Source organism: Lathyrus oleraceus, chromosome 2 (genome assembly GCF_024323335.1).
Source record: "Lathyrus oleraceus cultivar Zhongwan6 chromosome 2, CAAS_Psat_ZW6_1.0, whole genome shotgun sequence".
In the NCBI taxonomy this organism is placed as follows: domain Eukaryota; kingdom Viridiplantae; phylum Streptophyta; class Magnoliopsida; order Fabales; family Fabaceae; genus Lathyrus; species Lathyrus oleraceus.
The window spans coordinates 269426779-269442174 of NC_066580.1; the positions used below are offsets into that span (position 1 = coordinate 269426779).

Below are 15396 nucleotides of genomic sequence, written 5' to 3' on the forward strand. Positions count from 1 at the left end.
GAATCTCAGAAATCAGTCGCGCTTCCCTTTTTATTTCAAGGGTCAATTCCAGAGTCTTGTTGAGTTTTTGAATTCGGAGTAAAGCATTATCCAACTACTCCTCCTTTGACTTGAACACAGATTTAGTGTTGTAGAGCGCTTATCCGAATTTTTCCCTCCTTGCTTCAGACTCCCTAGCTCTTTTGTTGGAGATTTCAAGCTCTTTGTCTTTCTTTTATTGACCGTCTTTCAAGTTCCCATTCTCTATCGAGACTCAGCCGAGCTTAACTCTCAAGTCAGCATTCTCCAACTCCAACTCCTTGATACGGGTATTGAGCTTCTCTACATCTTCAGGTAATATGGGTTCTGGCTCAGGAACCGAAGGATAGATAGAAGGATCAAATGGAAAAGGGAGTTTAACCATCTGAACCCTCTCTCTAACCCAACAAGTATAAGGCTCTTGAGCGATGACATTTCTCTTACCCAACTCCTTACCCTTTTTGATAACTGCTTGCCAAGACCTCTTGGTCTTTTTCACCATAGGATGATCTGCTTCAGCACTGTGTAAGATGAAAGGCTCTAAAGCTTCAGCTTTTGGAGGGCCATTCATAGGGTAACCATGTTGCCTCAGAGATAACACGGGGTTATAGTTGATGCAACCCTTGGTTCCTATCAAAGGTACATTGGGGAAGTCTCCAATGCTGACAATAACATCCTCGGTTTCCCAATCCCTGATATACCACTTAACATGATTGGAGGTGAGGGAAGCTAACTTCTAGGAAGGCTTGAGTTCCTCTAAGACAAAAGGGCCTTATTCGGGAATATGGGATCTAAACTAGACATGCAACAATTGTGCAGAACATAAGATGGTTCCTCCCTTCTTCTCATGACGATCGTGGAGAGCATAGTGGAGGTCTGCCAGGAGGAACGGTACAGGGTTACCAGAGAGGAAGATTCTCACTGCCAGGTGGTCCACAAAATGGTCAATATTTGGGAAGAGAACTATCCCATATACCAACACGACTAACACAACATAGAAGGCTTCCCAATTCCCTTCTTTTTTCATCTTCTTAGCTTGATCTTCCAAGAACTTCCTAGAAAAACCATTGAAAGCTCCCTTCACATCCCAATTATCTACTACTTCAGAAACTTTCAGACCCAAAGCTAAAGCTATCCTCTTGGGAGGAATATCTTCATCGAACTTAGGAAATGGATTATGATCCCTCAGATTCCGGCCTACAATCCTCTCAACTTCTTCCAAGGTAGGAGCCAATTGGAAGTCAGAAAACGTGAAACAACGTAGAGGTGGATCATAGAACTGAGCAATAGTCACTGCGGTCATCATGTTCATCTTCTCATTTAGGATGTCCAGAATTCTTCCATAGTCTTGTACAAAGCTATTGAGTTTGATTGGTGTTACTTTGGCACTCAACTTTTGTAGGCTGGCAAGGTCCACGTTCTTGTATTTGAACTGAAAAGTGCTTCTTCTCTCAGGATTCATTTTGCTAACAAGTATTGGATTCCTGAAACAATGCGAAACAAACTAAGAGTTTTACTTTTTTTGCGTATGCAATGAATGGATGGATACAATGTTTTTTTTTGGGTACAGGTTCAAAGGTCCGAGGTATGGATAAATTTGATTGCTTTCCAAAACGGGGTTCTCACCGGGTATGATTTAGGGCTTTGTTACAAAGGATCCCCAGAGTCATTGATCCACAAGAATGTTTGACGCTTACGAAAAATACTTTCCGGTCGTCAACTCCATCAAGGGAATCTATTCTGGGTGAGGTTCTCGTACCGACTCTTACGAAGTATTCACCTCGGGAGTCTGCACTACGCAACCATCGACTTGGTTCTAGACGGGGTACTCAGAGTCATGGATTCAAAAGACTGTTTGACGCTTACAAAAAATACTTTCCGATCGTCAACTCCATCTAGAGAATCTATTCTGGGCGAGGTTCTCGTATCGATTCTTACGAATTATTCACCTCGGGAATCCATACTACGCAACCATCATTTCTAGTTGGCCAAAGGTTTAATGTTCTAAAAGGTTCTTAGAGTCATGGACCCCTTTGAAACATCGAAGCTTACGAGGTATACACCTCGGGCGACAATATTTACAAAAGGATCAACTCTAAGTGAGGTTCTCGTACCGACTCTTACAAAGTATTCACCTCGGGAGTCTGTACTACTCAACCATCATCCTATCTTATGTCTTTTCACTCTAGACTTGGGTGTAGAGTCTTTCCCACATGGTTTGCAATCAAATATCCAAGTACCCAACACATTGGAACCAATATACAACAAATATATCAATATAAGAATAAAGATAATAAAAGCGATAAATAAAGAAAAGCCACACAATTAAACAACCAAAGGCACACAAACGTCCTAACTAGGCTTGACTCACTTAGGGAAAGACCGTCCCCAGTAGAGTCGCCATCTATCGTACCTCGGGAAATAGGAATACGAACTAGCGAAGCGCAATCGCACGCTCGCAATGATGGACTGAACAGAGTCGTCACCGAACTTTATTTATTCCTAAAAAGGAAAGGGAAAATATCAATAAAACCCAAGACGAAACGACAATGATTATGGTCGTCGCAACCAAATTAGGGTTCGGGAGTCGATTACGCAAGGGGAAGGTATTAGCACCCCTCACGTCCGTTGTACTCAATGGGAACCATTAGGTTAGTTGTGTGCATTAGTGTTAGTTGAAATGTTAGGCTTTTCAATTTATTAGGTGGGAAAGAAAGAATAGAAAAGAGGAGAATGTTTTTGGAGTTTTTGACGAAGGACTAAACCTAAGTTTTTTATTAGTGGGCCTGACAAGATTTACAAATCTTGCTCCTACGTATCTCAACAGAGAAATCAAGGCTTACGTAGTTCTGGGTAGAAAAATGTTTGTTTGTTGGTCGATTTTAGCGAAAGCTACTTTGTGTCAAATCGACGAAAACATTGTTGGACTACCCAAAACAGGTGGAGAAACATTGCCTTGCATTGTTTTGAAACAAAGTACCTTTCGTTTGAGAAAAGGTTTGAAGTGTCAATCGCACGATGGCGAGAAAAGGTTTAAGAGTCAATCGCACGACGGCGAGAAAATAAATTGATTGGTTTGATGTGTTTTGAGTAATGGCGAGAACTTGGATGGGCGAGACATCCATCTCGAATCCTAGTCTCAGGAGTGCGTGGTATCCACTACATTCCATTTCCATCTTATTTGCAAAAAGTGTTTAATAAGGATTAAGTGTTTTGAATTTGATTGAGAAATGGTTTGAAGAAACCGCATTGACAATTTTAAATGATGGTGAGAGCTAAGATAGGCGAGACATCCACCTCGAATCTTAATCTCAGGAGTGCGTGGTATCCACCACATTCCATTTCCATCTTTATTGAAAAGTGTTTAGATAGGAATTAAGTATTTTGAGTTTTGTTGTGAAAATGACTTGACTTTGGATCAATCATTGATGAACGTTTAAGAGAAATTTTTGAATGAATGTTTGAGAGAAAACAAAATAGATAAATTTGGATGCTGGCGAGAGCTAAGGTAGGCGAGACATCCATCTCGAATCCTAGCCTCAGGAGTGGGTGGTATCCACCACGTTCCATTTCCATCTTTATTGAAAAGGTCTTAAATATGAATTAATATTTTTTGAGTTTTTATTATGAAAAATGGCTTGACGTTGGATCAAGCATTTGATGAAGGTTTGAAAGAAATGGAATAGAATGGGAGGAAGAAATGGATTGATTTGTTTATTGAGAAAATACTCGACGTTGGATCGAGTTTTTATTTTTGATCTTTTGGAAATTGTTGATTTTATTCTGGTGTTAGTAGCTAACTAAACAGTCAAGCAAACAAAGAAATAAAAAGCGATAAAATTATTACATGCCATGGGAGTGGGGGTACATTTTGTTAAATCGGGATTCAAAGTAATGGAATAATTAAATCGGACCAATCAATGAATAAACAATGCATGAGTGTAGGTGAAAGGGAACTGTCTCATTATAAGAAGGCCCAAGAGTAAGCCATGTGAAGAAAATAAATAACACAACAAGTTATATTTAAAAAACACTCAAAAATTAAATTGAAAGAAACAACATCCGGATGTGCACGAATAAAAATCGGGATGCGAGGATGCGAATCAAAGTCGCATAACGCAATGACGTGCAAGGCAGATGGAAATTGAAAAGCAGACAAGAAATCTAGATAATGTGCTCAAAGCCGGTTTACACATATTGACCATAAATGAAATTTCATATGTGATTAATCAAAACGCGGCGAAATCCTATTGTTATCTCGATAAAACAATCATGGATAAACAACATGAGAGTTGTTGAATCCATAGATTACAAAAAATCGATGTCTAATTCATGAAAATAAATCAGGGGCAAACATAAAAATCAACAAGCGTCGGAAGAAATGAGAATAAAATAAAAAGAGATTAAAAATGAATAAAAAGATAATAACATATAAAAAAAATGAAATAGTAAAACTAAATAATGAACTGATTAGAAAACATAATAAAAAACAGAAAGGGAATCACAAGGTGTCGAACTCATGGCCTAACGTTTCCCATGAAAACCCCTCTCCATCGAGCCAAACAATCATTCATGCTCATGAATGGATTCAAGCGCTATATACAGTGAAAACTGGGAACGAAAAAACAAAAACAAAAAAAATGGAAAGGAATTGTACTGTTCATCCTCTTCCTTTAGACAAAAAATTAACGTATGTGATAATAACAACTCAAAGCTCAACGATAACGAAAATGAAACCAACCATAATTAGTCCAAACATTGACAAAAAACCGAACCCAGTCACCGAATAAGTGGACATTCCAACCAAACTTGGTAAAGAAAAAAACGCAGCAAAACTTAAAAACCGCACAGTTGACTCGACATCAAAACAAATCTTACGTGATTGTCGCTGATTACTGATGAGTCTCGATGTATGAATCACACTTGTAGTCGACCGGCGCGAGGAAACGGTGAGGCTTGTTTGTACAGCTGAAGCGTGGAGTATGAAGGGTTGTTTTTTGTCGTTTCGCCGTCAAAGGATTCTTAGGGGTTTTTTCTTCTTGAACAGTAGCCGCCCCTCTCCAAAATTAGGGTTTTTTTGCTTTTATATTCACCTGCTAGGGTTTGGAATTGGTCACTGAGATCAAAAGAGTATTGGAATTGGAAGTGCTTTCTTGTGCTGCTCTGTTGTCTACCCCATTTTGGTGCTTGCTCTGAAAAAGGTAACTTGTACCTTGTACCTTCTCCTGGAAATATTTTGATTCCCTTTTGTTGCTTGTGGATTTTTACCGCCGGTAAAAGACTATTCACTATTACAAATTCACTTGAATATAATATGTGTTGTTTGATGCTTGTAGGAAGGAAGTGGGGAAGTATGATGAGCTTGGTTTACCCAAAAATGATGAGGATAACTTACTAGTCCCTGAACAGAAAAAGGGAGATCAGGCTATGAATTATCGTAACTTGAGGTTGGTGATTGAGGAGGTTCAAAACCAGAGATGCTTTCAATGTCTTCAGGAACAATCCTTCAATATTGTAAAGTCTTTGTCCGATCTCTGCAAAGGAGTTCTTGATTTCCAATTGTCCCAAGATCTCTCCACAGAAACATGTTTACCACCATAACTCCAAATAATCAAAGTGGGAATAGTGTGTTGAGTATAAATATCTTCATAACCAGAAGTAGTTTGTGTCCGTGAATGAGGGTGATGCATCTCTTGCAGTAGAAAATCCCCCGCCATATGATTCTCACTTTCATCAATGGTTTGTGTGTTGGTGTAAGCCCTAGAGGCCAATACTTTTGGTACTTGTATTGAATTATTTATTAATAATAAAAGGCTTTTTCTTTATTACGTTTGTTTAATAAAGTCCCTAGAATAGCTAGTCCGTTTAATGTATCAAGTGTGACTTGATCATGAGATCACATTAAATATAAGGACACTATTCTTAAAGTATCAGTAGTCGAGCTTTATTGTGAAGTGGGATAACATTAAAGCATTAAGACTATTATGTATATAGACTGATGATCACATCTCATGGATCATGGATAAGGAGTTATCAAGTCTTAAACATAGGTATGAATATTAAGAGTAATATTTAAACCGGATTGACCCGCTATGAGAATACTATATAGAAAGTTATGCAAAGTGTCATAAGTTATTCTCATGGTGATAATGGTGTATACCACTCTTCGACCTGAAACCACTATGGACCCTAGATGTAGAGTCGAGTGCTTTATTGCTGATCAAACATTGTCCGTAACTGGATAACCATAAAGACAGTTGATGGGTACTCCACAAAGCATGCTGAGGGACATGAGTGACCTAATGGAATTTGCCCATCCTGCATAACAGGATAAATGTCTATGGGTCCAATATTGAACTGGACAAGGATGACACGGCCTATGCCTTGTGTTCAATATAGACATAAAGGCAAAAGGGTAATTATACACATAAGTATTATCACAAAAGGATTTGTCAGATCACATGACATTTTCGTGTCTTGGGTAGCAGTGATGTGTTGCTAGATACCGCTCACTATTTATTATGTTAAATGCGTGATTTAATATAATTGCCAACGTCGCGAAAACCTACAGGGTCACACACAAAGGACGGATTGATGAGAGATAGAGTAACTAAGGAACATCGTAAGGTACGGTGCCCTTAAGTGAATTATAGAACATCGTAAGATACGGTGAACTTAAGTAGAATACGAAATATGGTAAGGTACCATGGGCTTAAGTGATTTTGTGCATATTATAAGATATGGGCCAAAATACACTTAAGTGGGCCTTTTAGCTTGAAGTCCACACAAGTGGTTCTATAAATATAACCCTTGTGCAGAAGCATTCATTGCGGTTGCATTATTTTCATTTTCTCTCTCTCTCTCTCTCACTCAAAGCCTTTCGAACCAGCTAGCACTGAGATTGAAGGAATCCGTTCGTGTGGACTGAGTAGAGACGTTGTCATCGTTCAACGTTCGTGATCGCTCCTTAGATGTGCATCAAGGGTTTTGATCGTCACAAGAGATCTGCACCAAAGGTTTCAATCGTCACAAGAGGTAAATATTTTATCACTTATCATGACCATTCGTAACGATCTCTAAAGAAGAAAATTTTAATTTCCGTTGCGTTTTGGACCGCAATTCTCCTTCATTGTGAACCCTCAACATAAGAGTTGTCTGCTATGTGCATTATCCAATCATACATGCGTTCTATCGATGAAAAGAGATGGGAAACAACAATTTCTGCCATAACATTCCAACTTTTATCTGCTAGAAGAGACACAAGTGTGACTGGTAGATCATTCAGTACTGTTCGTTGGTCAACATTTATAAAAGGCATGTATTTGCAGCAGGTAACAGATAGCAGACCAATAAACTGCAGTGCCGTAGAAGGAAAACTGGACACACAACTAATTTCAAGAGCATCAATAAGCCACTGTCTTTTAAAACCTATCTCTGCATGATACAAAACAGCCGCAACTTCCAAGAGAACATCCCAGACTCCTTGTGATGTGGAGCTCAATATGTAAGATTTCATTTTTCCTAGTTCAATTAGAGGAAGAGAACCGGTTTTAACAATCTTGATTTTAGCATGAACCTTCTTTTGGACTTCAAAAGATTTGCATGAACTCTGAACAAACTCCTCTTGCGAAACCTTCAGGAAATCCAATAGCCAACCCTGTGGAGCCTTCCCTAAGCATCTTACAGCCTCAAACCATTCCTCTACAGAACTTGTGTCTCCTGACATTACACTTCCAGCAGATTTCACAACTGGTAATAAGGTAAATAGAACCTCCATGCATATCTCAGCATGTGATATGTGGCTCGAAGTGTCCACAGAAACTTCATTTAGGCACTCATAGAGACCCTTCCAGCATGAAAGACGCAACAAGCATTTTTTGTAGGTGTCATACTCTTTGTATGAATTCAATGAAGACAAGTGATAAACCACATCGCCAAATAGCTTCTCAAGCCTGGAGCTTGAATATACTTTCACAAGGTCTGCTAGATGATTTAGCAGACAACACTGCAGATTTATTTCTAGTGTCTTAAACCGAGAAAAGTCGGACAACTCGTCAAGAAAAGTTAGCAGTGAATCAAATTGGTTTGCATGAGCTATTGCAAACAGCACGCACTCCTCCCGCCTCAATATTTCTGGATCGAGTGGTGCATCTTGCAGCATAAACAGCAGAAGCAACAATCATCGAAGGACTATACGATGATACAGTAACATAATGCCTCATAGAAAGTTCAGCTAAGAAATTCACCATATTTTCCATCTGTTTATCAGAAGGAGTGGAGGCTTTGATGTACCGAACCAGAAAAACATAAGGAGTAGGAACTGTTAAATACCATTCCAGGTTAAATACCATTCCAGGCTCTAATATAGGCATTGTCTGATATGCATACAAAATCTGTAACCTCTGGTGCCCATATCTCTTCATACTTAGATGCAATAAGCATTGAGCTTATGCCAACAAGCTGAAGTTCCTTTCTAGGAACAACCTTCATGGACAAGAATCGGTCAACTATGTTAAGAGTCAGATAGAAAGTTTCTGGCATGAGTTCGAATTTTCGATGAACTTCAATCAACCAATCAATAAGAATCGCTCTCATCTTAGCATTTATATCCGGCTGTGAAACCATGTAATCATGTACATGACAATCACCTTCACTGAGTTTGTAAAAATTGTAAATAACATCAATATACTCAGTTGCAGCCAATTCATTGTCTTTGTCAGTTGCATCAATGCTCATTACCAAATCATTTGGCACACTTCTACCAGCAGCCTTGCTTCTAGCTGAAAGAAAGAGTTAAATGTCCTGACATTTATCTTAGATCTGTCTCTTAACTTTCTCCCTTTAAGTGGACTTTTCTCTTTCACTTCAGCTTCTTCATCAGAACTGATGACAATAACTTCATGTGCAGCAGGTTTCGGAGCTTGTTCCATCTTGTTCTTCTCTGCTGCTTGAGCAATAGCAACTAATTGGTTCCTTGTGATGCGCTTAGGCTCATTAGCATGAGGATCTGCTGTCATGCTTGAACAAATATCTCAGATGTTGACAGGGGAGGCAAACTATGTCCTTCATACATCTTGGTAGCATATGAAGACATAGATCCTTAACCATTGGCTGGCATCGAGTAAGAATCATATCCGTAACGGCTGTTAGAAGAGTGCATGCCCAGTCCAGTTCCAGTTGCACTTCCAGTCCTCTGACCATAAGCTAGTGCGGTAGTAGGAACAGAAGGCAACATAGATGGTGCTGAAAGAACAGAACTGCCTGGGTACAAGGATTCGGCACCTATGGGAGATTTTTGGTCAATGTCCTGTTTTCTTAATACATCCTCCCTTAGTCTCGAGACTAACTGAATTAGAGCATCTCTCACACAATCAACTTTACCTACCACCTCAACAAGCTCGTCATTGTCATCTGCATATTTGGGCTTATTACTTCTTGAGGTTTGAATATCAGCCTTAGCTCTCTTCCAAATTTTATTTATGATTGAACCACTTCTCCCTATAATACACCTTATCACTTTAGATAGAACTAAGAGTCGGATATGTCGGCGTATCATCTTCATCATTTATCTTTTCTTGCAGCAGTAGAACGACTTCCACAACTATGGATTTCAGATCACTTGAAGATTCTATTGCAGTTATAGTGATTAAGCAATCATCAAGACGAGCCTTGGAATCATCAACCTCAATACGAGCACCATTAGTTTGCCTCATACGTTTAATAGTGTTCCCTGTGTTTTAGGGGGCTTGCTGTCTTGTGAACCGACACTTTTCCAGCTAAGATTTTGCAAGGATACCAACTCAGTGGTTTTCTTAAGATAACAATCATCACAACCATGATATGTCTTGTTAGATTGCTTGACAGTAACGGTTTTTTTCCGCTACTGTTGCTACTGTTGAAACTAGTTCATTGGTATTTGTGACAATGATTGTAGCCGCCGCCAATTCTCATAATCCTACTCTAGTTGGTGCTTTGACCAGGCTTCAGAGGTGTGCATTCAGTAGAAGCCGGGAGATCCAAATCATTGATGCTCAGGCTCTTACGACGGTATCAAACCAATGATCCATCAAAATTCCAAAAATGGCCAACGACTCATAACCGACCATGACATCCAACTGAACCTTCGTCCACAATCTTCAACACTCACGAACCGAAACCGAACAGAATTCTCCAATCTTCAAACTTCCCTTCAATAACCTCTCTTCACGCTTCGGTTTGGGAAGTGAGGTTCTTCATTTTGCTGCACGCAGAATCAATCTTCAGCTTCGACGCCAACGCTTCGTCATCTATTGTCGCGAAATCGACGGTATAGCAGGCGTGACAACTAGGACTGGTTTGGCTGTGCCTGAGAACCACTGCTGTTATTCTTTTTGTATGTTTGGAAATGAGACAGGTCTTGGAATGCAGCTTGTGGAATTGGTGTTGTTTGTGACTACTCAACGAAAAAAGAACATAACATAGGATTGTGATGGCGATGAAGACACAAACACACACTATGTTTTTGTTTGAGATGAATTTGATTTGATTTTGAATTTTCAAAGTTTGAAAAAAATGGTTCTGTTTTCACTAAAGATCACATTTTTGTACTTTCATAGGTTTCTAATAGCAGCATACTTGTTGGTCCTAAATGGTTATGCCAATGTCTTCCATCTAGAAGAGGATTCTACCAACTGTTCCAGAAGAGTTTCCTGTCTTTATTATGCATCTAAATATCTCTTGAGTTTCCTTGGTCCTACAACAAGCACCAGTTTGTGATGAATTCCTCTCATCAAATCACGGCGGAGAGCGAGAATCCTAGCCAACCTAGTGTGGTGATCAGCGTGAATATGAGAAATCCAAATGCAGCTTAAAGATCTCACAACATCATCAACACCAGACGCCGCGTTTGCACTTTAGAACTAGGATCAAGATCCTTAGCAGCTTGCTCTCTTTATGGCAGTTTCAGCCCTTCTGATTCATATTTCTCCGTGGCTACTAATAGGATTATCCTCCTCACCAATTTCAGTGCTTACATCACTTGTGAAGCCCTCTCACTGGCTTATATTGATAGAGAGTATTCCCTTGCTCCTTTGAATTCAGATACTTTGACTCTTACCTTTAAACCTTTTGACAAGCAAAAAGGTGTTTTTGCTTTCGTCAATGGCATTCAATTGATTCCGATTCCTGAATTGTTTGACTCTGCTGCATTGGTAGGGTATGTTGAACAAAAAGTAGAAGTCAAAAGCATGAGATTGCAAACCATGTTTAGATTAAACGTTGGTGGGCAGTATGTGTCTCCAGCCCAAGATTCTGGCCTTTCTAGGATGTGGTACGACGACACGCCTTACTTGTATGGTGCATCCACAGGTGTCACCAACAAAGCTACCAAGGATGTTCAAATCAACTACCAAACTATGCCACAATACATTGCTCCTGAAACTGTCTACTCAACGTCAAGATCAATGGGAAATGATAAGAACGCGAACATAGAATACAAACTCACGTGGATTTTCCAAGTTGATCCAAATTCCATGTACCTCGTGAGGTTGCATTTCTATGAGTATTATTATTCCAAGGTGAACGAGATTGTTTTCAATATACTTATCAACAACCAAACGGCAGAGCCTCAAGTTGATGTTATTGGGTGGACAGGAGGTAAAGGCGTGCCGACTTATAAGGACTATGTGATACATGTCCAAGACAGTGATGTGGATGAAAAACTTTGGCTTGCACTGCAGCCAACACCTGAGACAAAGCCAGAGTTCTATGATGCCATACTCAATGAGGTGGAGATATTCAAGCTCAATGACACAGACTTGTCTGGCCCCAATCCTCAGCCTTCAGACATGCTCCTAGAAGACCAAGCAGAGGAAAGAGGTTTCCAAACACACGAAGGATATAACAGGAAAGTCGTCATTGGTGGAGCCGCTGGTGGTGCTGCAGGTTTTGCTTTTATGGCGGCAATCTGCATTACTGTCTTCAACAAGAAGAAGAGAGTTCTAGGGTCATCCACAAACACAAGTTGGCTTCCCATATACGAAAACTCACACATAAATGCCAGTAAATCCATGTCTGGGAAGAGCATTGCTAGTGCAAACCTCGCTGCCATGGCTCAAGGTCTGTGTCGATATTTTTCCTTACAAGAGATAAAGCAAGCAACCAAAAGTTTTGATGAGTCCCTGGTTATTGGGGTTTGGGTGAATTGAGATTGGTCCAAACTCCGACTTTGTAAATTTGTAAGCTTATGACTTGTAATGATTATAACGTTTATGTGAATGAAAATAGATAACGTCGTGGCATAACCAAACTCGTCCTCTTGTACCTTAAACCTTCCAATATTCACGTGATGAAGTTCTTTATTCATATGCCATGTTCATGGATGATTATGATTGAATGAATGAATAGAGTAATCGAACTATGAATGAGCATGTGGAAACTTTTGAATATGAATGAAAAATTTCCAATGTAATGAAGAAATATGAATGAAAATTTTGAATATGAAATGTAGAATCTTGAATGTGAAATGGAGAATATAAATGTGAATGAAGAAATATGTATGAAATTTCTTTGAATTATGAATGAATGAGAAAATGAATATGCATGATGACCCAAAATAAAATATTTTGCACTTGACACATGATTTACTCGAAAGGGGGGTGAAAACTGGTAATAAGACAACTGACAGATGAATAATCACCTCGATGAAATTGGAACGGAAGATGAAACATGTGGTTCACTTGATTCTAACAAATGAAAGAGTTTTCAAATCTCGCATGGCTAAGGAGATTAATCATCTTATACCAAAAATCAAGAAACAAAACCAAAAAGACAAACATGGACTGGTCGTGGTAGCGAGTCCAACAACAAACGTTTTTTTTTTGGATAGTATCATGACCAGATGGAATGGTCATGAAGAAAGAATGCAAACAAGTGATTGATGGGGAAAAATTTTTAGGGCCAAAATCGGGGTATGACACCCATTCTTTTAGAACCCCAGACTTCAGAACCCCACATACCTAACACATCCTCACCCCCACTACCACACTTTAACCTAACTCGACCTCAATCCCTGTATCTGATGCCATATTTCTGAATGAACCTATATCACCTCCCTCATCTACTCCCAGCTCTCATCAATACTATGACCTAACCTCAAACTCTGAACATTCAGACGTCCCTGACCCAACCTCCCTCACTCTTGCGCAACTTCAAGCCACAACAAAATCTGAACAGACTAAGTATGTACTAGAAGCCTCTGAACCCATACCACCCCCTCCTGCACCCACTTCAGAACACTCTGAAACCCTTCCACCTCCTTCTGAACCCACCTCTGAACCCTTTGAACCCATCCACAACCCCTCTGACCTATACCTCAAACCTCTGAACCCGACCTAACCTTCCCAACCCTATATGAGGTTTTTGCCAAGTTCTCAGAGGACACTGCTGCGAGACTCAAGCAGTTATCTAAAAAATCCATACTAAGTGACAATCCTTATGAAGTAAGGACTCACTAGAATGGATTTCTTAGGTGGATTACATCTGAGGTCTTCAAGCTCAAGGGACTCTCTAAACAAGTCAGAAATGACTACATCAGAGGTGTTGAGGAAAGACTAGAGGCGCGTGTGGTGCAGGAAGTTGAGGAACAGGCCAGGAAGGAAGCTGAAGAAAAGGCCAGAATTTTAAGGGTGCCAACAAGGATTGGGTTTCGATGGGTAATAAATAAGGATCAGGCTTCAAAAGAAACGGATAAACAAAGTATTTGGACTCTGATAAGGATAAAGGAGGGGGACAAACGAAGTTTGGGCTTCACGGAAAAGAAGGGTGATCGGTCTCCAATCCTACTTGTTTTCTAACACTCATTCGGCACAAATTCACGAATTCGGTAACATATTATTCTACTTGTTTATATTATTTTGTTTAGTAAATTAGATGGTTGCATTTCCATTTGGTTTTGATTATTATCTTTGGTTTTCGTCAATGTACTCAATTTTATGTCTCCCTGTGGTAGTTTGATTGGTTTCAGGTGTAAGCAAGAATACCCAAAGACTCGCCAAGGGAATCGGGCATTCCGGGCTCATCGAAAGCAGAATTTTGAAGGTACAATAGCCCTGACACGACCACCCGTGTTGCCTGACATGGCCCGTGTTTCCTGACATGGCCCGTGTCAGGGGAAGGAAGGCCAACTGCTAAATCAGGGAGCTGACAGGGGTGCCTGTGTCAGTTGACATGGCCCGTGTCAGCAACCCTGGGAGGGGCGTGTTGAAGAGTCGGCATCAGTAAGCCAACACGGCCGACTGTGTTGCCTGACACGGCCGACTGTGTTGCCTGACACGGCCGACCGTGTTGCTTGACATGGCCAGTGTTGGCTTGGACACCTCATCTTCTATTTTTCTTGTGTTTTGGCATTGCTGATCCCGAAGGGCATTGTGGACATTTGCTACATCAAATATTTGATCGGTAACTATTTAGGGGACTTTTGGAGACTGAGAACGGGGACTTTTTACACGATAAAGAATTGGTACGATTGAGATTGGAACGATCAAGAGTTGCGAAGAACGGAGGTCCTTCAAGAGCGGATGCAATTGAAGATCAACGAGATTCTCTTATTCTTGTAATGTCTAAATTTTATATTGTATCTTATTTGAATAATATGAAAGGCTGAACCCCCCAATGCCAGGGGGTGTCCCTGAATTGATCGTGTAATAACTATGAATTGATAATTTCCTTAATATTATGTTTGTTTGTCAATTTCATTATACAATGTTTTTAATGCTTTCATTATCATAAAAATAAGGATTATTATATGGTTAACAATTTGCGAGATTGCAATTATTAAGGTTTTTGCACAGTGAAACTGTAGTAGATATCACCTAGGACTAGGGATACCCTATGGTTACTGGTTATATCTTGATATTTCAAAAGGCTTGGTTTCATTTTAATCGCCTAAGGACTTAGAGATTAGAATGAATGAACAAAGGTTTCCCTCTAAGGTTTTATGAGGAAACAATTTTAAGATCTGGTAATTGCAATTTTGAACTATTTAAGGAGATATACATTCAAGGTCATTACAGGAGATATTCATACACCATCCTTGGCATAATATTATAAATTGTGTAAAATATTTATTCTGTTTCATTTCTCATTCCATTATACAGTGACTTATTACAAACCCTCATTTATTTGTTTTATTCAATTGAATCACAATTTAAACTCATATTGTTGCGTAGTCCTCGAGATCAATATTTAGGAAACATCCCTATTATTACTACATTGGCAAAATAGTACACTTGCTATTTTCCCAATCAAGTTTTTGGCGCCACTGTCGGGGACTGTCAAATATAAAGTTTAAATTATTTCAATTGAAATTTGTTGCTCTGCAACTAAAAATTTATTTTTCAT

At 39.5% G+C, this 15396-nt stretch overlaps 1 protein-coding gene and 1 pseudogene across 1 annotated transcript; one reads left to right on the forward strand and one right to left on the reverse strand.

The window, feature by feature from the left end:
- Positions 1-9031: 9031 nt before the first annotated feature.
- On the reverse strand, positions 9032-9855 carry LOC127122846 (KH domain-containing protein At4g18375-like; annotated as a pseudogene).
- An 87-nt stretch (positions 9856-9942) lies between these two features.
- LOC127122847 (receptor-like protein kinase ANXUR2) lies at positions 9943-12203 on the forward strand. The gene is made up of 4 exons (XM_051053123.1): positions 9943-10065; positions 10183-10437; positions 10614-10708; positions 10895-12203. The coding sequence occupies exons 1-4, from the start codon at positions 9943-9945 to the stop codon at positions 12201-12203; spliced, it is 1782 nt and encodes a 593-aa protein (XP_050909080.1).
- Positions 12204-15396: the final 3193 nt, after the last annotated feature.